Source organism: Gallus gallus, chromosome 2 (assembly GCF_016699485.2).
Source record: "Gallus gallus isolate bGalGal1 chromosome 2, bGalGal1.mat.broiler.GRCg7b, whole genome shotgun sequence".
Taxonomy (NCBI): Eukaryota; Metazoa; Chordata; class Aves; order Galliformes; family Phasianidae; genus Gallus; species Gallus gallus.
In genome coordinates this window covers 127,300,127-127,325,461 of record NC_052533.1, presented here as the reverse complement: position 1 = coordinate 127,325,461, position 25,335 = coordinate 127,300,127, and the positions used below count along the sequence as shown (strand labels likewise).

General features: G+C 38.1%; 1 protein-coding gene across 5 annotated transcripts in view; it reads left to right on the top strand.

Moving 5' to 3' along the window:
- Positions 1 to 25,335, top strand: part of STK3 (serine/threonine kinase 3) — a 151,520-nt gene that overhangs the window by 73,975 nt on the left and 52,210 nt on the right. For all 5 annotated transcript variants that reach the window (XM_046925701.1, XM_046925692.1, XM_046925707.1 and 2 more), the window contains 3 exons: positions 7,784 to 7,921; positions 10,787 to 10,912; positions 21,743 to 21,935. In XM_046925701.1, coding sequence (XP_046781657.1) covers positions 7,784 to 7,921; positions 10,787 to 10,912; positions 21,743 to 21,935 — 457 coding nt within the window. The remainder of the gene's footprint in view (positions 1 to 7,783; positions 7,922 to 10,786; positions 10,913 to 21,742; positions 21,936 to 25,335) is intronic.

Sequence of the window (25,335 nt, the reverse complement as noted above, 5' to 3'; positions counted from 1 at the left end):
TCCAAGTTGTGGTGAATTATTTATATTGAGAGAAAGTCTGAAGAAAAGGGGATATGTCTGCTGGACTTGGAGGGAGAGAAAGAAGAATAAGCAAACAAAGTAAGGCAAAAGAAAAGTTGTTTCTTTGCGTACAACCTGATCAACTACTTTGAGGTGCTTCTGGATCTCTTTGAATAGTACAAGTGGTAACTTAAGAAAAATAACCCTTGATAAATTAGTGAGTTAGTTGGCAGTAGGACAGTACATTAAAGGGGTATTTCTGGTTAAGGGTTCATGCTGATAAAGATTGTTACTACTCAGCAGAAAAAAGAATTTGAATAATGAACACACGTGTAGATGGCTCAGTTGTTTTAGATCAATTAACCGTGAGAACTGGCTCTTTGTCTTGCTAATTGAATAATGGCCAGAGCAATAAATTCTGCCTTTCAAGTATGCCAGTGCAGGTTTGTCTCAGGATATGCTAGAACTTTAAAGTTATGACATGTCACGGTATTTAAAAAATAGTTGTGTCAGTGAGCTTGTTTAAAGCAAAATGACACAACACCAGTCTGGACAAACGTATGGTCATAGAATGCTGACTGTGTGTAGTTGTTGTCACTGAACAAAATATCCGTAATGTTCTTTTGAACTTGTGAGACATTTTAATATTTTTTTTAATTAAGTATCACCTTCAAGTAGAAAGAATGAACTTAAATGTGAATCTTAAGCTGCAGCTGTTGCGTGACGATGTTCACAAGGTGAAGGTTGCTTCTCTTCAGTGGGTGTACAATTGCACTTGCTATTGCAAAATGTTTGAGATAGGTATCTTTACATTCTTGACCTATTGTAACGCTGTCAAAATGTTATGAACTCACTACCAATAATAAATTTTCAGGTCAATATATATGGCTTATCTTTCAGTAACCCATCTCTGCTGTTAATCATGTGATTATTCTTTCCATTATCTGTCTTTTTGCTGTGTTTATTACTTTATTACTTTACATCTTAAGTGCACCAGTGCATCATACTTTGCTTTGAACAGCAAAGGTCATCTTTCCAGAGAAGCCATTCCAGTGAATGCTGTTAAATCACTGCTAACAGCTGTGTTGTGTTTATTTCTCTTTTCTTCACATGCGCTCCCCTCTTCCCCCCAAGTTTTCATTTTTCATTTGTTCTTGGTAGTGCTGCCTATGTTAATATGTGAGGTGTTTGTCATTTTTTCCCTTAAAAGTACTGGGATATCATTTTCACTCTAGTGCACACATGATTTAATCAATGGCTGATATTAAAGAACTATTGAGCACAGTAGATGTACATTTTTAATGTTATACATACACTTCCCGTTATTAGGATGAAAAATCTGGTAGTGTTATTGTTTGTCCAGAATGTGTCTGGACTAAATTTCCACTTATCTGTGGAATTCTACTCATGGTTCTCTGAGACCCTGGGGAGGCAGGCAAGTGTGACAGCCCAGCCTTCCATGTTTCTTCTTCAGTTTGTCGCTGGTAACTCCGAGAAGATAGTGACTTTTTGTCTGAGCACTGGTAGGAATCTTTACATTTTTGCATAATGTTGGAATTCTAATCTTTTTTTTTTTCCTAAGAGTGTATGCTTTTTAATATTTGGCAATATCAGTTTTTCAGGTATTGTGGAAGGGGAACACTGCTTTCCCTTCTTTTACAGATATAGCTTTTGGAAGAATATAACTACTGTTTTTCAGATAGCATTTCGAAACATTTTATTTTGATACTTCATTATTAATATTAGCCGTAAGATCATTTACTGTTATATACATTATTTACATATGGAGCTGAACCTCCAAGATGTACTCCCATTTGAACCTTCCAGGAGTTATCTTGTCTTTATGACCCTATGAAACGTATTCCCAGAGGGTCTGATAAGTCCGCTCCTAGGATTGCCACTGGGACAGGCTGCCCCGTGTCTACTGCTCTTGCTTAAATAACTACTTAGGAGAGGGTCAATAAATCAGTGTTCAGATATAAATGATAGTTTAAATCTTCCCAAGAAACCCTCTGTGTTTCTTGAAGGGGGAGAAGGGGAAGGAGCCCTGGCATCTTCAAGCTGAGTTCTTCATTATTCTTTTGCACACACATCAAAATGATGGCTAAAGGTTTCAGAAGAACTTAGGTGCCCAGGGTGAAGGTGCTTCTCTCTCATGTTTTTGATGTCTGACATGGTAGAGCCATCTAAATATCAGCTTTGTGAGGAAAGGCAAACATATGGACCAATACATTGCTGATTTGTGACATAACATCTTTTTATTATAGGTACCACTATGTCCTTATCAAGGATGGTCATGGCCAATTCTCATTTTGATAGAGAACTTTTTTTTAACTGATATGTTCAGAGTAACTTAAAAAAAAAAAAAAAAAAAAAACTTAATATAAAATATATAAATGGGTAACAGCTTCTTTCACATCTTAGATTAAAACAGGAATGTGTTTTGTTTAAGATATTGGATAGGCAGTTATCCATTGGGTAGCTAGGTCCATGTGGAGTACTTATTCACTGAAGATACCTTCAGAAAATGTGTTTTCATGACACAGTTTTGGGGAAGTGTTAGTGATAAATCTGGAAGATGAAATTTACTTGACAGCTGCACTATTTCTCTGCTCTTTAATTCAGGGTAAATTGTTGCTCAGCTTTTCTTGTATAAAACTGAAATGAATGTTGCATTTCAGTGTATTTCTTCAAGCAACTTCTGTAGAAGTAGGTAAGACAAGGAAAGTGAAGAAAATGGTATTGCATGGGCCACTGGTTGTGCAGTTTTGGTTTGAATAGTTCTTCATCCCTGATTTGTGCTGCTCTGTTCTCACTGAGGTTAGTAAATAGCAACACTATTGCAAGAAGGAAAACAACAACTTGGGCAAGAAGAAAAAAAAGTAAATATAATCACATGAGAGAATTGCTTCCTGACTGAAGAAAAAGTACAAACTGTGGTGGGGTACTGTGGTCAAAGTAGTATTTCACACAGAAAGATAAATAAGCTTTCTAAATAAGCTTTCTAAATGCTTTGAATCACACATTCAGATTCAAGTTAGGGATTTTATCACAACTGGATAGTGAAAATCTCCTTGGATATCTATCTGATAGGTGGCTGATAGAACCAGACTTATTTGTAATGCTCTGCAAAAGAAGGCTAGTGTCCAAGGTCTTCATGAAGTCCAGTTTGCAGACTGTAAAATAGTAATTTTTAGGGTACTTCTAACAAATAAATTTAATATACACTGAAAGAGAGAACAGAAACCAACTTCCTTGTTGTTACACGCTGAGGGAGTTGTTCAGTAACTTTGGTTTTTACTGTTACTATTTTTTGCCAAAAAAAACCCAACCAAAAACAAACCAAAAAACCAAAACCAACCAAACAAAAAACCCCAACCAAACAAAAAACAATAAAGAAGAACCTGCAAGTATCATAGAATCATTAAGTCTGGAAAAGGCTTCTAAGATCATCTAGTCCACTGTCCACCTACCACCATTATTGCCCATTAAACCCTAAGTACAATATCTGCCCGTTCCTTAAACACCTCCAGGGATGATGACTCCACCACTTCCCTGGTCAGTCTGTTCCAATGCCTAACCACTCTATCTGAGAAGTTCTTCCTAATATCTAATCTGAACCTCCCCTGGTTCAACTTGAGGCCATTCCCTCTTGTCCTGTTGCAGTTACCTGAAGAAGAGACTGACCTCCACCTCACTACAGCCTCCTATAAGGGAGTTGTAGACAGCAATAAGGTCTCCCCTGAACCTCCTCCAATCCTAATTCCCTCAGGTGCTGCCCATAAGATTTGTGCTCAAGAACCTTCACAGCTTTGTTGCTCTTCTCTGGACACACTCCAGGGCCTCAGTGTCTTCCTTGTAGGGAAAGGCCCAAAGCTGAACACAGCACTCAAGGTGTGGCCTCACTGGTGCCAAGTACAGGGGGACAGTCACCTTGCTGTTCCTGCTAGCTGCACTATTTCTGATACAAGTCAGTGTGCCACTGGCCTTTTTGGCCACTTGGGCACACTGCTAGCTCATGTTCAGCTAGTGTTGACTAACATTCCCCGATCCTTTTCCTCTGTGAAGCTTTTCAGCAGCTCTGCCCCAAGCCTGTAGTGTTGCATGGGGTAGTTGTGACCAAAGTGCAGGACCTGGCACTTGGTCTTTTTGACCTTCTTCCACATGCTGTTGTTTTATTCCTAGGCAATGAGAAATAAGTAAGTAATGTTTCAGTAGCTGTTATGAAGGCTCTTGAAGAGGGGAAGCAAGTTCTTTAACATAAATAAGAAGAAAACAGCATGCTTTTTCTCAGTTGATTCATTGTTTCTAAAGCCAATAACATGTTGCAGTATTCAATATATAACCCCATTCTGAGCCTTAAATAGCATTTTGTACTCATGAATGTATTACTGGGTTTAAAAATATTTTTGAGTCTGTTTTCTGCAGATGCTAACTATGCTACTTCACAGCACAAAAAAGATAAAATCACTGCAATCTTTGCTGTATCCTTCAGTTACATACATGATACTGAGCAAATGACAACTAATGGCTAAATAGCAGGAAATCAAAATACTTTATTACAAGCCACTTACTTAGCCTAAGAGATAGGGCTTAAAAAAAAAAAAAGAAAAAAAAAAAAAAGAGTAGAACCTCAACTGAGTTACTGGTGATTATTTAATGTGTTCTTGGGCTGTGGTATTACCCTGACTGACAGGAGGAATGAGCCTCAAGGATTTTCTGATTAGGAAATTCCAAATGCAGTATATGAGGATATCATTTTTCTTTTGGCATTTCCTAATTCGTCTGATTACATTTTCACACCAATAAAAATTGTCCATGAAAGAATCTTCATGAAAGAAATTATTGCAGCCTGAACTTCATTATAGGGCCCAAAATTTTGGTCCCTTTAAGAATCGTAAAAAGCAAATTCTGTGCTGACTTTATATTTTGCTCTTGTTTGAGACTTGGTCCTCTGTTCAACGCTGAGCTTGACTACAGCAGCTGGTTATTGTGCTGATACATCCTTTCAGAGTAAATTGGACAACAGTTATGGTAGAAATTGGTAGACTGTATAGTGCCTACTTTAGAAATGACCACCGAAGTTTCCCTGTGGTGATGCAATTTGTGTGGTTTTTTTTCTACTACAACACCTTCAATGCCACTCCCCATTCTTTAGCTGTGTAGGTAGCATGTTTGCTGTGGCTTCTGATTTCATGCAGGGATGTGGAAGTTGTCTCAGGGCGCTGTGTGAAAGGCGAGACAAAGCAGAGTTGGACTCAAGGCTCAGAGGTGGAAAGGCCAGTTTAGGACAAATTGGGCATGGTTTGTCTGTTAGGCAGGCAAAGATAAACGCTGATTAAGTTGTCATGGTCACTCAGGCCTGAGTTTTGACATCTCACAGCTTAGACCTTTATTTATGAATAAAAGGATGATTAAATGGTTAAAACTGAAGATTAGGAGTCATTCAGTCTAACATCTCAGCTGCATATGTGATGCGTTGCCTGAGTAAGACGTACCAATCCATCTCAGATACACAGGGAAGTGTGGAAGGTGTTTTTGAAGGTGGGAGAGAGAAGAATTAACACTGTCTCTTTCTTAATAGGTCAGAGCCTTGTCTGTGGAACAGTTTCCTTGCGTGTTTCCTGTGGTTGGCACTGCCAGCTTAGCCCATGCAGTTAGATGGATGGTGGCATACATTAAGTGCTTACTGATGCTGTGTTTGTGCTGTGTGTTTTCTTTTTTCTTTTCTAAACAAAACCAAACAAAATCAAAACCATCAACATTAATAGGTGGATGAAGGAAGAATGTAAGTAAAATCCTATCTTGGCAGCCATGAAAGACAGTAATTGAAATATCCTAGTTTTATTTTAAAATGACTGAGCTCTGTTGAGATAGAAAAGATGTATTTGGTAATAAGTGGAAGAAAAAATGATGAATCAATTCCTGTTAGATAAGGTTTTATTCCTGGTGATCTGAAACTAACTTTCTAATTCTCCAGTGGTTGTTTTGCAAGTTTCTTGGAAGGAAACAGAAGAAGCTGGAAGTTAAATCATTGACTTCCTTGGAAGGTGAAAGGGAGCTTACCATTTTGCATAGAGACATGCAAGCCAAAATTAGGAAGAAAAGGGGCAAGATGGATTTGGATATAACCTCCAGCATTTCAGGCTAAGTAAGGAAAGGGAGTGATGAGAGATGACAGAATCGCAGAATTGTAGAGGCTGGAAGGGAATTCTGGAGTTCATCCAGTCCAACTCCCCTGCTACAGCAGTTTCTCTACAGGAAGTTGTGCAGCAAAATGTCCTGGTGGGTTTGGGATATCTCCAGAGAAGGAGACTCCACAGCCTCTCTGGACAGCCTGTTGCAGATGGAAAGAAAGGGTCGCACTAGGAAGTGTGTGACATAATTAACAAGCTGGACTACACATTTAGAAGAAGGAATTAGTTTCTAAATGTTTCCTTGCATTAAAAAAAATGGCAACGTAATCCATATTTTTATTTTAAGATAATCACAGCTCAGTCATGTACCAAGATTTAAAAAAACTTGTAGTGTATGCACTAAATAGATGTAAGTATTTCTGAAATTGTCACTTCCAACAAATTTACAAAGCGTAAATTCATTCTTAGGAACTTGACTCTAGTTCTTGAATATCTTCTTTTGTTATTTTTATTGCCTGCTGTAAAAGAATGATTCATGGTTTCTTCTTGTCGTCCTTTGTAAATTATAAAGAGTCAGTTCTTTGCTATGATTCTTCACTGCTGCATAGTTGATCACAGTTTGCAGAAGGAAATAATTTTTCCAGAACTTTGGAGCTCAGTAGAATTCCGGAGCTAAGCTTTGCTTATATGCTGAGACATAGGTCAATGCTCATTGTCAAATAGGAGGTATATATTTTGATACCATGTAAACAGAAGTCACTGGTTTTCTGTTATAGCTGTGTGCTTTCAATAGCTACTGCAGAGGTAGCTGTTAAGAGTAGCTAAAGATAAGATTAAAATCATTGGTTCAGAGTTCAAATAGGTCATTGCTTTCAAGGACAGGAGCAGCTGAATTTGTTAGCCACTCCTTTACCAGAAGCACTTCACCTGTACTGACAATTTTATATCACAAGTAAGTAGTTAAGGACAATTACAAGGTAATAGAGCACTACTTCTCCAGTCTGAGATCATACATTAGTTTGGCGAGGCTGTCCACTGAAAATATAAAGCTGTTATAGCATACATCTTAATTTTAAGTGAATTCTCTTTGGTAATAGGGAAGTTACTTTATTGGTTTTGTCATCTTTTTGGTCTTAGCTCTTTTAGCATTTGTTTTAAAAAGATATTAAGAAAGGCAAGTTTCAAAACTACAGCTGTATAAAGTGTGCAGCAGCGAGTAATAGAGCCACCAACTCTCCTGAGCAGCTCTCCTATAAAACTAAATGCAGCTAAGAGATGAGAAGGTGAACTTAGCTTTTCATAGAGACTTTTCTGGGTCTGTTTGAAGAAGCAGTGCCATTACTAAGAATTTCTGAAAGAAAAAATCATATCCTGAGACCGATGAACAGTAATAGATAATGTAGAGAGTGATGTGCTCAATGGGCTACGGTTTAAATAGAGAAAATTTGATGGGAAGTAGCTACATTAGTAGCAGATGGATTTACTTCCTGAATCTCAGTCTGAGTGGAAATCCTACCCTACTTAAAATTTGTCTTCCAGATTCTTAACTTGATAAGAAAGGTGGATAAAGCAATTTATTTCCTTGAATTTAGTGCTGTCATGATGTGTTTTGTTTAAACTTTCTATTGTTCTTGCTTTTTATCTAGGCTATTTTTATGATTCCTACAAATCCCCCTCCAACCTTTCGGAAGCCAGAGCTCTGGTCTGATGAATTCACAGATTTCGTGAAGAAGTGCTTAGTGAAAAATCCTGAACAAAGAGCTACAGCAACACAGCTGCTACAGGTCAGTCTTCAAGTTTCAGAGGAAATGCAAGTTTTATGGCTTTCTCTCCCTGTCTCAAACCAGAATGGTTGTGAAAATTTAAGAGCACATCTCTTGCCTTATTTCTTTTCCATTTTGTGATCTTTTCTTTATTGCCTTCTGTATCTCTAGCCCTGTTTTGTTCCTCCTTTGTTACTTCTGAACAATTATTTCCTCTTTTTGACATTTAGAGCTGGTTCTTCATATGAAAAATGGGTTCTTGTTTGATGGTTAGAGGCCTTCAGTAGATCATAGGGTTTAGACCAGTGTTATGTAAAGGAACCCTTCAGTAGGGACCACCCATGGAGTATACTTAGTCTGCCCTTTTGGTCATGCCAAATTAAACAAGACAAGTTGTTCTGTGTCCTAGAAGGATCTGATATGGATGGACAGGATAAAGAGGCTGTTACTCTAACTGAGCACTTTTAAATTCCAACCACAGTTGGCAGTGTGAACCAGTGCACCAGGCTTTAGGTCACTCACTGGACTAACCCGTGTGTTGCTTGGAAATTTAACAGTTGGTACTAAGTACCATTTAAAATTTTGGTGCTGAGATACAAATAAAGCAGAGAAATTTCAAAGAACTACAAAAATCAAACAGGAGGGACTGATCTGTCAAGGAAGGTGTAGTATTGTGAAACCAACAAAATTTTACAAGGACTACCTGTTTTGGTGCACAGTAGAAAGGGAAAACATGGAGAAAGTATGCTTCTTTAGTTTTATTTACTCCTTTAATTTTGTTATCCACTTCAATACCATCATAGTCAATCTTCAAGTAACCAGGGGAAATCATGTCTATCTTTATGTTGTAGAAGAAAGGCAGTTGAAAGAAAAAAAAAAGAATATCTGTAGTTCCTTGATGATTGAAATGGAATCTAAAATTTCCCATAAATAAGTTTTCTTTGCTAACAAGAAGCAAAAAATTAAGTACGCTTTTAGATAATGTGGTGTTCTTGTATGCTTTTCACTGCTACTGGTAAATATTGTTCTTAATTTTCATTTTATCAATCTACATAACAATCTGATCTTCTGAAATTCCTGCTCTAAGACAATTGTGATACATTTATTCTGTCTTAAGGTAGGAGAACATGCTCATTTTAAATTTAAATTAGAATTTACTTCACTACAAGAAGAACATTTTTCAAAGTGATTTTCAGTAATAAATCATAAAATTCATATTTAATAGTATGAAGTATTTTATTTCTCATGGAAAGTAAAATGGAAGGGAAGTAAAACTTGGAATTCAGGGTTTTAGTTTGATGACTGTATCAGTACTTGAGACCTTCAAGATCAGAAATTTATATACTAACTAATGACTGGATCTGATTAAAAGAGACTTGTATTAATGCATACAAGTAACAAAAAACCTTCAGTGTTACATGTTCCTATGCTTTCTGACCAGAAGACTGACTACTCCATCTATTAGTTTACATGTTGCCTTTTTCCCAGTTGGAGCATGCACAGTGAAGCAGGGGGTGCCATAGGTATGCTGGAGGGGTACAAGTGGGAATGAAAACACGACTTGTGAGGACCAGTTATGGAGGGGAAAGAAGGGTAATTAAATTCATATATCAAGGGAGAGGATAGGTAATAGGCAAAGGAGGACACATTTATAAATTTTGTTCTTCGTGGAACAATTTTTTAATCAGTAATATATTTCTGAAGTGCTGAGAGCTACATTTTGGCTCAGCTGTACTTTCATATGATAATGCAAGACAAGAATTTTTATAACAGTAGGGGGTTATTAGAGAGTAAAAGGAATATAAATGGTATCATCCACAGGTTGTCTTCAAGGAGGAACTGATGCTGTAAATGGCTTTGAATTAAAATTACTCTTCCTGCTAAAAATAATGTGTTTTCTTTTTTTTTGCTTGTTCCACATTTCACCCTCCTAGATGAAGCCATGTTTTATGACATATTCAAGTACAGGTCTGTTGAAGTAAGCAACAGCCATACTTGCTCTGCTTACAGCCACTAATTTATGCTGTCAGCTTGTTAAGATTAATTAAATACTGTAACTGAATATCTGAAAAAGTTTGTTTTTCTATGTCAGACAATCACCACTCTATTTATTTACTACTTAATGCACATTTCCTTGGGACAATTATGTCCCTAACTATAAAGCAGTTGTTTTGTAGTTATATTTCCCAAGTCTTGCTTTTTTTTTGTTTTGTTTGTGTATTTATTTTTTTTTAAATAAAAATCAGAGTCTTGTAGAATAAGCTGGAAAGGACCCCTGAAGAATCACCGAGTCCAACTCCTGGCTCCACACAGGACCACCCAAAATTCCAACCCCATGTCTGAGAGCGCTGTCCAAATCTTCTGTGAACTCTGTCAGCTTGGAGCCATGCCCACCACCCTCTGGTGCACAACCTGTCCCTCACCCCCACCCGCCCCTCCCCTGACGCAGCTCCATGCCGTTCCCTCGGGCCCTGTCGCTGTCACACAGAGCAGAGCTCAGCGCTGCCCCTCCGCTCCCTGTGAGGAGCTGCAGCCGCCATCAGGCCTCCCATCGGCTCCTCTGTTCTGGGCTGCACAAACCCAGGGGCCTCAGCTCTCCTCATCTTGCCCTCTAAACCCTTACCCATTTTCGAAGCCCTCGTTTGGATGTTCTCTAATATTTTAATGTCTTTATATTGTAGGGCTGTACCAGCATAGAGTGGGTAAATAGAAGTGAAATCTTAGTTATGAAGTAGTTGGAAATTACCACATTTTAGATTTGAATTACTGTGTGATGTGAAGTACCATTTATCACTGAAGTCACTGGTGTTGAATAATGCTTGCAGTTATATCTGAACCCTATCTACTGTAATGATGTCATTGAATTTCTTTTTTTTTTTTTCCTAGCATACATTTATTAAGAATGCCAAGCCAGTTTCAATTTTAAGGGACCTTATCACTGAAGCTATGGAGATAAAGGCAAAGCGACATGAGGAGCAGCAGAGGGAACTAGAAGAAGAGGAGGAAAATTCGGTCTGTATTTTTTTTTTCCCTAGAACTATTCACATTTTATAGATAAGTTACTGTTCTTTTTCTACAGCTTCCCATCCTCACATCTTCAAATATGTTTTTGTTTCTACCACTTTAGCCTGTGAGGTCCAAGTTGTTTGTCCCTTATTTGTAATGAGTAATGCTTCTGTGAGTAATGCTGTATGAACCAGCTTTCAGTACTATTTCATGCAGTGCCCTAGTAACTTTTAGGAGGTGGGTAAAGAAACCATGTCAAGTTCAGCTGTTATGACTAGCATTAACAAAAGATAAATACTGTTGAGGTCCCGTTTTCACACGTGGGCTTCTAGAAAAGTACTAAAATTTTAACAAGTTCAGATTACTTAGCTTTTTTAGTAGAGTCTGATACACAAAGTAGTTATTTATGCAGCACAATAAGTAGTGTTTACAGTATTGTTTGGATCAAGTTGTGCATATGAAGTAGAATTGATGACAGCTTTTAATTCCTCCACTTATGATACTAACACACATTTAGGGTGGGAAGTAGATCATATGAGAAATTGTATTATAATTATTTGGCAATGGTAGAAACAAGTCAGTGTTCCTAGCATTATTACTCTATGTAATCTATGAGGGCTGTTCTGAAAGTAATGCCTCCTATTTAGTGTTGGCCAATGACATTAGCTGTTGTGTTTGCTGTGGCTTCAAGTTTTACCCGCGGTCATGGAAGTTGTCTGAGGGCACTGTGTGAAAGGTGGGGCAAAGCAGAGTTGGACTCAAGGCTCAGTGGTGGAAGGCCAGTTCAGGACAAATTGGGCATGGGATGTCTGTTAGGCAAGCAAAGATAAACACTGGTTATGTTGCCATGGCTCCTCACACCTGAGTTCTGACATCTCACAGCTTAGAGATTTATTTACAAGGGCTGTTCTGAAACTAATGCCCAAAAGTTACATAATTTGTTATGCTGGCCCACAGCATCTTTGGTAGGTGTTAGTGGCATGGCAGTAGAGCTTGAACCTTCCCACCAGTATTCCGTTGCATTTTGTTGCCGTGTGACAGGTGGCCGCAGAGGGGCAGTCTGACAAACTGGCATCTGACATGAAGGTGTGTGTGAACCTAAGGTGTGTAATTGAATTCCTCTATGTGGAAAAAATGGCACCCATTGATGTTCATCGATGCTTGCTGAATGTTTATGGAGCCCAAACAGTGGATTTGAGCACAGTGAGGCATTGGGTGGTGTGTTTCAGCAGTGGTGACATCACCATGAAATACAAGCCACACTCTGTATGGCCATACAGATATTTATGAGCATATCGTGCAGGCTCTTGTTCATCACTGGCCAAAATGCATAGCTAATGGTGGTGACTGTGTTGAAAAATAGTTTTTGTAGGTGAGATTTGCTCTATAAATAGTGTTATTGTGCTCTCTATACCGTTTGTTGTCTCCATTGGAATATATAGGAGGCATTATTTTCAGAGTAACTTACATATATTAGGGCAGTGTTGTGCAATGCAGCACAGTGTTCTTCGAAAGAGCATATTGACACACAGAACCAGGTTCATTCAGAAACAATATACAGAAAAGATGGAATACCTCTGGAAGTCTTATAGATCTCAGCCAACAAAAGACAGCAGGGCAGCTGTGCAGGCTGCCCTATCCCAAATCATATAAGCTTTGTGTACTATGGAGCATTAGGTGATGATCTCTAAGTAGGAATACTTAACCAAGCAAATTCTGTGGACTATTTTGGATAATGGCATACACTGTGGTCTTTCATTTTCTGTTTTAAGGGTATGTTCCATGAATGTTGATAGCTTGTCTTTTATAAAGTTGCTTTACACTGGATAGTATTCGCTTAATCAGTAGTAAATCAAATGTGGAAGGTTGGTGATTATTGTTTTACATGAAGAAATGCTACCTATGTGATGCTTTTGAGGCTACCATAATTCAGAGGATGTGTTTGTATTACCATGGTACTGTTGTCTTGAGTTTAAATGTGTAGTTGCCCAGCAGTGGCCAGCATTGCACGTGGCAGACAAAATGGGTACTTTAGAGTTAGTCTGTGTCATTGTAAAATCTGAAGAAGGGGAAGCAGTAGGTCTTCTCTTCCAGCTGGGAGGAGGAGGTTCCAGTTGTAGGGAAGCGTCAAGTGTAACAAGGAGATACACTTGTAGGTGGGGCAAACGAAAAGGAAGTAGTAACTGTTGCTGCCCACAGAGTGGCCTGTGGCACACCTCACTGTGGTAATTTCTCTTTTTTTTCTCCTTCTTAGCCATGGATAAATAAATTTCACTATTCCTGGGGTTTAGTTATTGTGGAGAGGTTCTGTGCATTTTTCACCAATATCTTTGGCAGATGTATCAAAGCTACCATACCTACCAGGAGCTATTTGCTATTGCAAAAATTCTGTGTAATTAACAAAAGGATGTTTAGGCAATTTTATGGTAAGATTTATATTCAGTAGTTTATTTTTATTTTAAAAAGTTTACTTTTACCAAAAGGTTAAGTAAAACAGGACATTTGTTCCTGTATGTTTAATTCTTTAAAAAATTTTTGTTTATGTTCTTTTATGCTGTTGAGATATGTACATTTTTGTTTCCCTGTTTTCATATGCTTTTATATTTCTCAAAAATAATCTTGATATGGATTATAAAATTACCATTGGGATGTAATTTTATTTTTGTTAAAATTATTTATATATTTGATAGTTGGTGTGATCTTTGCTATTACTAAACATACACCTCTATAGCTTGGCAAGCCAGAAGTGAAAAAAAGTTGGGAAATGCTTCCCTTCAATTGAAAAAGTGGAGTTGTAAGTGATTGAAATGGAGAATACCGACAGTGAAGTGATGAAAAGGGGTTTATTTATTGACAAGTACAGTTTGTCAGAAATCCATATTGCGTAGTGAACTGTGAATAGTACAGGAGAGACATAGACCTGTTGGAGCGTGTCTAGAGGAGGGCCACAAAAATATCTGAGGGATGGAATGTTTCTTCTGTGAGATCAGGCTGAGAGAGCTGGGGCTGTTCAGCCTAGAGAAGACTTCAAGTTGACCTCATAGCAGCCTTTCGGTATCTAAAGGGGAGGTACAAGAAAGAAAGGGGGAAGACTCTTTAGCAGGGCCTGTTTCAGATTGGATGGTAGGAAAAACTTCTGTGAAAGAGTGTTCAGGCACTGGCAGAGGCTGCCCGGGGAGGTGGTGAAGTCACTGTTCCTGGAGGTGTTGAAGAAATGTTTAGATGTTGTACTGAGGGACATGGGTTAGTGGGAAACACTGGTGCTAAGTGGATGGTTGAACTGGATGATCTTAGAGATCTTTTCCGACCTTAATGATTCTATGATTTTCTGTTGTGATAGAGCAAGGGGAAATGGTTTTAAGCTCAAGGAGGGTAGATTTAGGTTAGATATAAGGAAAAAGTCTTTTACATTGAGGGTGGTGAGGCACTGGACCAAGAGAGTTGCCCAGAGAGGTGGTAGATGCCCCATCTCTGAAGACTTTCAAGGCAGGGCTGGACCAGATGAGTTAAAAGATGATTTTAGTAGTAATCCAATTGTGACAGTGGCTTTTCTTATCTTGCCACTGGCTTTCAGTACAGTACTACACTGTAAGATACTTGAGATTGGTTGAGAGATGAAGCCAACATCTTCTGCACTTGCAATTGCTCAGGTTTCTGGTCAGCTAAAAGCACAAAACATGCAGAGCAGGATGAACTATTTACAACTTATGTAATTTGAGAAGTTTTCTGCACTGTGTGTCCTGACTGCAGCTATTTGCTATTCACATGTTCACAGTGCAATGCATTGATCCTGGAAGACTGGAGCAACACATAGATGTGACTGAGGCCAGAATTAAGTGAAATAATGCACAGTGCAGGTTTCAGTTTGTAAATCTTCCTAGGCAGAAATTGGTGAATGGACCCAGAGGCTCTTAGAGCAAACCACAATGAACAGAAGGATAAAATGAAAGCATTAGCACTTCCGTGTTTGTGTAAGGAAAAAAAAACCCAAACAACAAAACAAAACCCTGAAATCTTCAGTTTGAAATAATGATTAATTTCCAGATTGAATATGAAATTGGAGTCACTGTTCAGTTGGGAGATAACAGTCACATAGCACACAAACTGTGCGAAATGATACCTTAAAAGTGGATTGGTCTCAGTGATATTGCTGTGAAGCTCTAACCGTAAAAGTGCTAAGGCAGTCTCGGGCCTGAGAAATGTGTATTTAGTAACACCTAGCAGCAACAGCAAGCATTGGTGTTAATGGTAAGCAGACAGTCTATCAATGTTAAAGGTCTCTCATGGGCAGTGATTTGAGTTCATATACTGTTGAAAAAGAATGGTTTGAGTTAACCTGTCTGGGGCTTGAATTTATTGCTCTAAAACCCCAAGAATTTCCTATGTAAAGCTGGAGCGGTCATGCTAATTACTCACTGTTACGTGTGCTGGGAGCCGTCAGGAAGAAAGGTGTAAGTGTTCCAAGTGTAATGTTCTTTTTGTTAGGAAACAGGATTTGACCCTGACCGGCTATATTTGAATATGTATATTTAATTCCCCTTCAGGTTACATCTGTATGGTTATGGACACTTGGGTTATAAGTGACGTTCATGGTGGAAAGTGGAATGGAAAGTAGTGGGTGTTTTTGAAGAATTAAGTCAGATGCAAAGATTTTACTGCTACGTATTTAGTTTTCAGGATCAATTTTGGGTCATTATCCTTCAGGTGAGGAAGAGTCCCATCTCTAAAACTGCTCACTACTCTTTGTTTTTACAACGTTCTGTGAATCTTTTGTAGCATAGGAAGTTGTCAATCATAATGTAAATAATTTTTGCCCTTCTAAAACTTCATTATATGGCTGTAAATAAATGGCCAGGTTAAATACAGTCTTCGTGTCTGTATCCTTCCAGCAGATATATAATATCATTACGGATAATGCACTCTGAATTGATTTTATGCCTATTACAAGAGCTGCTCGTGTGATGAGAATGCTTTCTGACAAACTGACATGTTTTGATAGGTGCTGAGGTAATTGTACAGATTTTTTTAATTAAGCAAAAATCGCAAGTGGTTTATACTACAGAAGGTTAATCCCAATATCAAAGTTTAAATGTTAGCTTAGGCATTGCTAAACATGACCAATCTCTTCTCTTGTGCAGTTTTTGAAGTGTGATGTGAATTTGAGTCTGAGGTTGGGCAGCTGTATTATGGGAATGTGAAGTGACTCGTTGCCTGGCAGCTCGCAGGAAACATGTCTAAATATTTATTTCTGTGGCTCTTTAAAGGAATGAGCTAATAAGCAACTCTTCCTTTATGTTTTCTTCTACATTTTAATGCCTCTATTATGAGAGGAATGCTTAATTGTTTTAGAGTACTGAAATGAGTAATTACTACTTCTGTTATCCACTTCTGTTTTTTTCTTAGAACACTATCCAGCAACTTGGACGACTGTCAGTTATCAATTAGTCCTGTCATTAGGCTTATTCATTCACTCAGAAGCTCTTTTAGTTAATCATATATTAATTATGGGAAGGTACCTTCTGTCTTTCGAGATACTAAGAAACAATTGCTATAAATGTCCCTTTATGTTTATAATATTTGTATTGTTTTAAAGGACCTGTTGAGTCATTTGAGTTATTCTGTCTTTTAAATCTGGTACACTAGTCTGTATTTTTGGAGGTTTTAATGTTTACTTAAACGTGCCTTTCATATGTGTATGTATATATCTATTTGTCTATCAGTAGATAAGCAATGTAGATCTGCAGGACAAACAGCGATAACACTTTCTGATCTCATAGCATTTTTTCTCTTAAGTCAAAGAACACTTGTCATACGTAGTAATTGATGTTAACTTTAAGTGTTGTGAAATTGAGTAAGAAACGTGTAGAGATTGCTATGTTGTGTGAAATACATCTACCTGAAGAGCGTAAACAGTTTTTAGGAGCATGTTGTTCAAGTCCACAGCAATTTAGACCCAGAAGGTGTGAGCAGCAAGTCATTGCTTGTAGGTATAGCAATTAAACGTATGTAGAAGAAAAAATCTTAAGTGCTGTATAATGACTTTTTGTCTTCGTACATAGGACTCTGGGAATTTGCTAGAATTTCAGTGCATGCTGAAAGTCGTCTTGATGTGTTTTGCTGATACCTTTCAACTTCAACATGTGCTCAGTACTGAGCATGTACTCAGGATGTAGTTGGGCTTTGTAGGTGCTAGGAACTTTTAAAAATCCTTGTTCTTTACCAAAATGTATTATGTGTTTATGTAGCTACTACAGTGCTTTTATAAAAAGATAGCTGTGACTACAGGCACATTATTCAAGGGTGATGATGAAGTGTTAATAGTAAATGAAATTATTTTACGGGATGCTAAATTTTGCCAGCATGTAAATCTTCCTTTAATGTATTGCAGACTAGTCGCTGTCTTTGGTGCCATCTAGTGTTTTTTTAATTCACACAAACCACAGTTAGAGATTTCAGAGGGAAGTTGCCGTATTTTCTTGTCTTGTTTTTCTTTGCTAGTCTTCATCCCCCTTTTCCCCATGAATTTTAAAAATATAACTGCAAAATTCCATAAATCTTTATCATCTCACTTCATTTGATTATATCCTAATTTAGGTTCATATATGATACACAAGCTCACCTCAACTGAAAACTTTTCTTGTGTCCACATTGTCTGTGTAACAAGCATTTTGTGAAGTCTTGCATGCTGTTACCAGTGAAGTCTTCTCGAATTTCTTATCCTAGCAATTGAGTCTCCATGATTATGTTTTCATGCTTTAATTGCTTTGTTAATCTTCTAACTTTGGTAGATGAGGAGAATTAGTCGCATAGGGTGGCAGGGTGTTGGCAATCTTCTACGTAAGATGTTGGCAATCTTCTGCATATTCTTAGGGAATCATAGAATTGTTTGAGTTGGACCAGATGCCCTTTAATGGTTCCTTTCAAACCCCCTGCAGTGAACAGTGACACCTACAGCTTGATCAGGTTGCTTAGAGACCCATCCAGCCTGACCTTGCATGTCTCCAGGGATACGACATCCATCACTTCTCTGGCAACCTGTTTTGGTACTTCAATACCCTTATAATAAAAAAGCTTTTCCTTACATCCAATCTAAATCTTTCCTCTTTTAGTTTGAAGCCAAGTTCTAGCTTTGGGATATAATGTTCAGAGTTTCTGTGGCTGGCTGTAATTTCTCTAGCACTTCAAGAGATGTTAGCCGTCTTGCTCACATGTATCAGACACCTCTAGCAAATCCAAATCTGATACTAGCTGTGCACAAGAGAATGGCAGATATTTTCAAGTCATAGTTAGCTGTTCTTATTTCTTGATTCTTGGATCTGTTTTCATAAACAGTATGAGAACATGACACTTCAGCTTTAATACTTTATATTCTTTGGTAATTAAAATGAATATTATATTTGTTTTTATTTAATCAGGGAGTTTACCTTTTTAATAACAAATCAGAAATTCGACATCAATATTTATGAACTGTAAAGTATGAATCATAATTTGTTCTAAGGAATCACTTTCATCTGTCATGTAAACACGCACTTACATAACTTTATAGAAGTATTCTGTTACTTTTTCAGCTCCAGTATGATCTGCTGTGGTATTAGCTAAATTTCCTATTTGTGAGCAATACTGGAAGGATAATTCTGGACGCAAGCTGGTTTAATCTACGTTGTTGATTATTTTGAGATGTACACAGGCTCTGAAAAAGCTTATATGGCTCTCCTTCAGTAGCTCATTTCTAATTTAGAGAAAACAAGATGAGAATTTTTGCGTGCATCCCTTCTGGGGACAATTCTGTGGGTACTGAGGCTGGCTTTTGTCATCCTCAGCCTTCCAGGTACTGGATGACAGCTGTTCTCTATGCTGAAAGATAATAGTAAGACAAAGACTTATGTCACTCTAGGTTGGAAAATGAAATGTTGTTCCTTGAAAGAATCCAGATGCTTGATTTGGCTCAGGAACTTAAAAAATAAATCAGTATTTTTAATGAACTGGAAGATATGAAAATGGTCACTTCCGAATCCATTTTATACTTGTTCATATTGGTGGTCGTCACTTTCTTTTTACTTTTCCCCACTTCTAAAAAAAGGTAGAATGTAAGCTTCAGGGAAATGTCTTTCATTTCTGCTTTCAACTTCACTAAGATTAGTATGTGGACATTATTAGTCAAGCAGACATGTACATCAGATGTTAACTCTTTTTAATCTCAACTGTTTCTCTGTGTATTAGAAACACAAACTTCATTTTTAGTGTTTATTAAGATAAAAAGCAGTATATCCTGACTTGCTTTTCCATTGTATAGCAGTAATGAAAGAAGCATTTATCAGTAAACACTTTAGGCACTTCTCAAATACAGTGCAAAAAAGAGACAGTGAGAATAGTAGAAGATAATACTTTGCCTTCCCAATACCCTTTTGGGAAGGGAAAAATATAGAAAGCAGTGAGAGAAGCATGAACGTTCAGGGGAGAAAAAAAAAAAAAAAAAAAAGAAAATCAAAGTTGCCACCAGGAGGAGCACTACTAAAATATTCCTATTTATTTACAGTCACAGTCATCTGGTGTTGTATGTGTAAGCTGTCTGTCTTGAGGAGTATCATGAGTTTTTAAGGGTACGGTACTTCACAGAGTGTTGTAGAATGCAGCTTAGAAATGACATTTAAGAACTCTAAAATTTTTACAAATTGTAATCTGTACAACTGTGATTCTTTTGACATTTGATGGTTTATTCAAATCTGCTCTGTGTCCTGGTTTCAGTGTACTACGTTGTTAGCTAGATTCTGAATCAAAGTGAGATCTGCTTTTGTGTCTCTGGGCCAAGACATAACAGAACTATTTGCAGGGGCTGGTCCATTGGTACTCTCACTAAATATGGTTCTCCGTACCTACTTTGAGCACCCATTTGTGAAACAGGCACTCGCACAATGTAGCTGGTTCTTGCAATCACATTTGTACTACAGGCGAGTTGTCTGTCAAGTCAGGGAGTAACAGGAAAGGAAAAGAGCTACTTCAGTAAGAAATAAAAATGGACAAAACTGGAGAGTTGAGTAACTGGAGTTCTTTCCTTTTGCACTCCTTACAGGTTTCTCTGTAGTTAAAACATGAAGTATATTAAAACAATACAGATTTGAGCAGAAGGAAAAATTAGTTTGTGGGTGAAATCTTTTTTTAATGTTCTGTGTAACAACAGGCGTGTTACTTGTAATTGGCACATAATAATGTTATATGATACTTTTATTATATGAGCTGTGTAGCTGGAATATTTTCCTAACCAGAGATATTTTGTATCAGGATGCAATTGAAGTTCTTTTACAGTAGAGAAAATGTATATGCACATGACTGTTTTTAGTTGGACTGGGAAGTTTATAAAATCAGTGAAAGTAGTATTTATAACTAAAATTTCAAAACTTGGCATACAGTGTCTTCACAGTGGTAGGTATTATTTCTTGTTTAATCAATGAGAGGAACACTACAAATGTACTCATGTAGAAAATACTAGTACGCATTCATGAAGTGCTGTGCTATTGTGCACGTAGTTGAAATCAAACTGCAAAAATGAGTGGCATTTCCCAACAGTATTTTCAAATATTGACATTACATATAAAGCTAATACTTCATTAACAGAATTGTCATTATTTCTCTGTTTTATGTTCCTGGCATGTTGATTCAAAATCATAGAATCATAGAATGGTTTGGAAGGGATCTTTAAGATTATTTAGTTCCAACCCCCTGCTATTGACAGGAACACCTCCCTCTAGACCAGGTTGCTCACAGCTCCATCCAGGCTGGCCTTGAATGCTTCCAGGGTGGGGGCATCCACAACCTCACTGGGCAACCTGTTCCAGTGTCTCACCACCCTCACAATAATTTCTTCCTAACATCTAGTCTAAATCTACCCTCTTCCTGTTAAAAACAATTTCTCCTTGTCTCCTTGTCCTATTTGGCCTTATAAAAGGTCCCTCCCCAGTTTCCTGTAGGCTCCCCTCAAGTATTGGAAGGGCCACCATAAGGTCTCCTTGAAGCCTTCTCTTCTCCAGGCTGAAGAGCCCCAGCTCTCTCAGCCTGTCCCCGTAGGGGAGGTCCATTACTCTGATCATCTTCGTGGCCCTCCTCTGCACCTGCTTCAAGAGCTCCATGTCCTTCTCACGTTGGAGGCCCCAGAATTGGATGCAGTACTCCAGGTGGGGTCTCATGAGAGCAGAGTAGAGGGGCGGAATCACCTCTGTTAACCTGCTGGTCATACCTCTCTTGATGCAACCCAGGATACGGTTGGCCTTTTTGGCTGCAAGCACACACTGACAGCTCATGTCGAGTCTTCCATCAGCCGGCACTGCCAGATCCATCTCCTTGGGTTTGCTCTCAAACCATTCTCCGCCCAGCCTGTATTTGTGCTTGAGATTGCCCCTCTTCATGATGTTCCATCAAGACAGGTGTTGTCAAGATACTAGATGCAAAACATGTTATTTAGTTAAGGGTGATGCCCTTGTTGATGACCTATTACAGACCAACCAACCAAAATGCGTTACTGATTTTCAGTCCCGGAGGAGCATAAGGAGTCCAGAAGGTCAGTGAGATATTCAAAACTGGGTGCAAGAGTGAGTGTTTGGGACACATTTCTGGTAAATCAATGTTGCTGTACAGCTGGCAGATACGATAAAGTTTTTTCTTCTACCTTTATAGGGTGCCTTTTTTGTTTCATGTTTTTTTAGTAGTATTAAACCTGCTAGTCTAGCAGTATATCTAGGTCATGTGAAGACATAAAAGACAATGAATAAGCATCTAAATTATCGCTTCTTAACTCGGTTTTCTGAAATGCTCTGCTGCATTCTGACCAGTGTTTCTTGATAGGATGAAGATGAGCTGGACTCGCACACCATGGTGAAGACCAATTCAGAGAGTGCTAGTACCATGCGGGCCACAAGCACAATGAGTGAAGGTGCTCAGACAATGATTGAACACAACAGTACCATGCTAGAGTCAGACCTGGGGACCATGGTAATAAATAGCGACGATGACGAAGAGGAAGATGGGACCATGAAAAGTATGTTTTTTATTTATTTTCCTTTTCTGTTAATAATGAATTATGTTTTCTCATCTTCTGTGAGAACATTCTATCATCAATGTGCTTTAAGGATCAAGTTCAGTGGTTAAAAGTTAGGGAGAGGGCTGTTTGCTTCTGTAAATGCACTTTGTCGTTTCTTGGAGAAAGGGCAAATATAGCGGGAGATTCAAAGCACTACACGTAGCTTTGGTATTTTGCTGAGCCTTTCTGGAGGACTCAGAAATTAGCCTTCTGTGAATTCTCCCTTCTACTACTTGTCACTTGCTTTTTGCCTCCTGTCCTGCATCCGTTTGGAGCAGCTCCAGGGAACCATACTCAAATGGTGCGACTGTGTGGGAAGGTGCCGTTTCAGTGTCAGTGTTCCTGGAAACTCATTGCAACTCTCCAAGCATTCAGCAGTCAGTGCAGATCTTGCTGCAGAATTATTTTGTAAATTCATGGCATTTGTTAAAATTTAATTTCATAATGCTTGATTGAAGGGAATGGCCAAAACATATTGAAATAAATGAAAAAGTCAAAATCAACTTCAGTGGTGTGAAAGATTAACAAAGAGGGAGGAAAAAGTGTTATAAAAGATGAAGTTGTCAGTTAGACTGAGATGTGTATAATGTGTTTGTTATACAGTAAACATACGTGTTTCCTTTTGATCTGTTTGTTATTTGACTGAAGACTTCCCATTGAATTTAAGTTAATCCAGTTATTTGAAAGGCCAGCATCAATAGGTGATGCTGTAGCTTTAGTGCTTGATTCTGTGAGGCACAGTGTAATGCTTAACTCCAGGCAATTGTTTAAATAAATTCGTTGAATGATTTGCATCAAACAAGATTGCATTTCTGTTTGTGTGCAGAAGCCTGCTGTAATTTGGTTGGAAAGATTGTTTGGAAGCATAAATCAAGTGCATTTTCCTTGTGGTTGAATGTACAGCAAGCTGAGAGGAGAGGAAGATCTGCTTATTTCTGCTTTTTTTCCCATTTGTTATTTTTCTGTTGTTGTTGACTTTTTTTTTCTTCAGTGTTCATAGCAATGAGGCTATAAGCCTGTTGATCAGTGTTTAATCTAAGCAGGATGATTCACCTCACGCAAACAGTGCATGCTTTAATTTGTTCTCATGCTGATACAGTATTTACCTATTAAACTGTGAGGGAAATGGAGGGTTAGATCAAGTGATCTTAAACTAACACATTTCAACAAGTTAAGGAACAGAATAGCGATAGTGAATATATGAAAAGATATTATAAGCAAATAAAATAATTCCTATGATGGGATTATTATGAACCAGGGGACTTGTGCAGTTTCTATGCAGCCTTTCGAATCACTTAAGTTTTGGTAACCATCCATGCCATTTTTTCTGTGTGCTGAGGGGGAATATCTGTTAGTATGCCAAACCAATTTTAAAAAATGCCCTTACATTTGCACTGCAATCTCTCTGTTATCCTTTTAATTTCTTACGTTGCTGAAAACTTAATTAAAAAAAAAATAATAATAATATTTTCAAATTGGGTTGCTTTTGGAAGTGATTCCTATTAAGAAAGGGAATTGCCTTTCTGTACCTTGGGGGTTAATTAGTGTAGTTATTAAACTCTTTCTTACATCTTGTGAAACAGAAGAATGTAATCTCTGAGACAGCAGGCTTTCTTCCCTTCCTCCCCTGTAGCTGACTCCTTTGGTACCTGTACAGTAAGGAAGGAAAGTTGGCACTCTGGAAGCAACATGATGGCAAGTGATGGTTTCCTCATCCAACAGGGGCAGGTTTGGGTTCCTGCATTTGAACGCTGAACTGACTGTGTTCTGCATTAGTTGTCCAATGCTTAAAAGTTAGAAGTAATTCAGGAATAGGGCACCCACATCTCTCAGCTGTAAATAAATATAAATCTTGTCTACTTTAGCTGCTTTTCCTCTGCTTCTGTGATTTGTATGTTATGGACTGAAGCAGGAGCAATAGCAGGTGTCCTAAAGAAATGTCACCGGGAATGTGACAGTGTGCAAATCATTGCTCTCCCTGAGAAGCAGACACAGATCTGTGCTCCTTCGTGCTTGACAGTGATACAAGATTTCTGTGTTGGGTTGCTTTTTCCAGCGTGCAGTGTCCCAGCAATGTGGGCACAGCGGGCATTTCCTACATGTTTGCATAACTCAATAGTAATACAGCAGAACAGGTAGCTTGAAAGTGCACTTCAATACTTCTGAATAACAAAACACTTGCAAGCAATGTAGATAAATAAACTTAGCTAACTAGGGAGAGGGATTTTATTTCCTTCTTAGAGACGCAAAATACTTCTGACAAATGTTTTTTGTAATACTCTTGTGTTTAGTTTCGCATTTGTTTCCCTCTGTCTTTTGTTTCTCTGCTCAAGAACAGAATAAGAAACAATAATAATTTTTTTTATAAGTGCCCATGCTTAGAGGCCTCTGGGAGCCATGACAGAAAATAATTAAAAACATGCATATATTTTTTTCACAAATAGTGGGTTGTGCCCAAATAAAACAGGGATTTGGAACAAAGAGGTCTGTTATCCTCCCCTAGCATACCACATACAGCCTAGCAATAAATAACATTTATGCTTTCCTACTTTGTGTGGCTGTATGTGCTGTGAGCAGAGATGATGCAGTGTGTACCTAACAGAAGGGAACACGATGCAGAGAACAGAGATGCGGGAGGAATGAGTTAAATTTGGGAGGTTTAACATGGAGTCGAAGAAAAATTGGGACTGATGGCAGGTAGCACTACCAGTTACATATCCAGTGTAAGAATTTGAAAGTAGAATTCAGAGAGTTGATTTTATTAATTAGTTTATTAGTGATTAAAATCCATCCTGTGTAAGAGTGTGCCAAAGAAGTCAGTCTTTGTAACAGGAGGTGACCACTTGGTTAACTAAAGTACATACTTATTAGTATGGTCCCACAGTTGTTTTTCAACTTAAAAGAAAAAGCTATTTGTAAGGTTTTGTTTTGTTTTTTTTATAACAACCTATGACCCAGGACCACTTAACAGCCTCACCATGGGCTAGACTCACGTACAACCCCTCTGTAGATGTGAACAAGTCTCCACGTGACTTCTTGTACAGATAATGCAGAAGAGTGTGTAGTCAGTGTTAAGAGATGAATTCATAGCATAAACTAGAGTCTCAAGAGATAGTTCTTTTCAATCAAGACTTCATTGGAAGATGTTTCTGAATTGGGAAAGTTTTCTGTTGTATGCTTATTTCTCATAGTTAATTTACAAGAATGAAGGACTATTGGATTTATGGTGGGGGCTCGTAACACCTATCTCATTCTCTACTGTGGAGTTTTAGCACTTTTGGAAAATCCAGTCAAGTGATGTCAGTATAATACCGTTGTGCATTCCTATAGTAATAGAAAAGAATAGCTGTGCTAATAG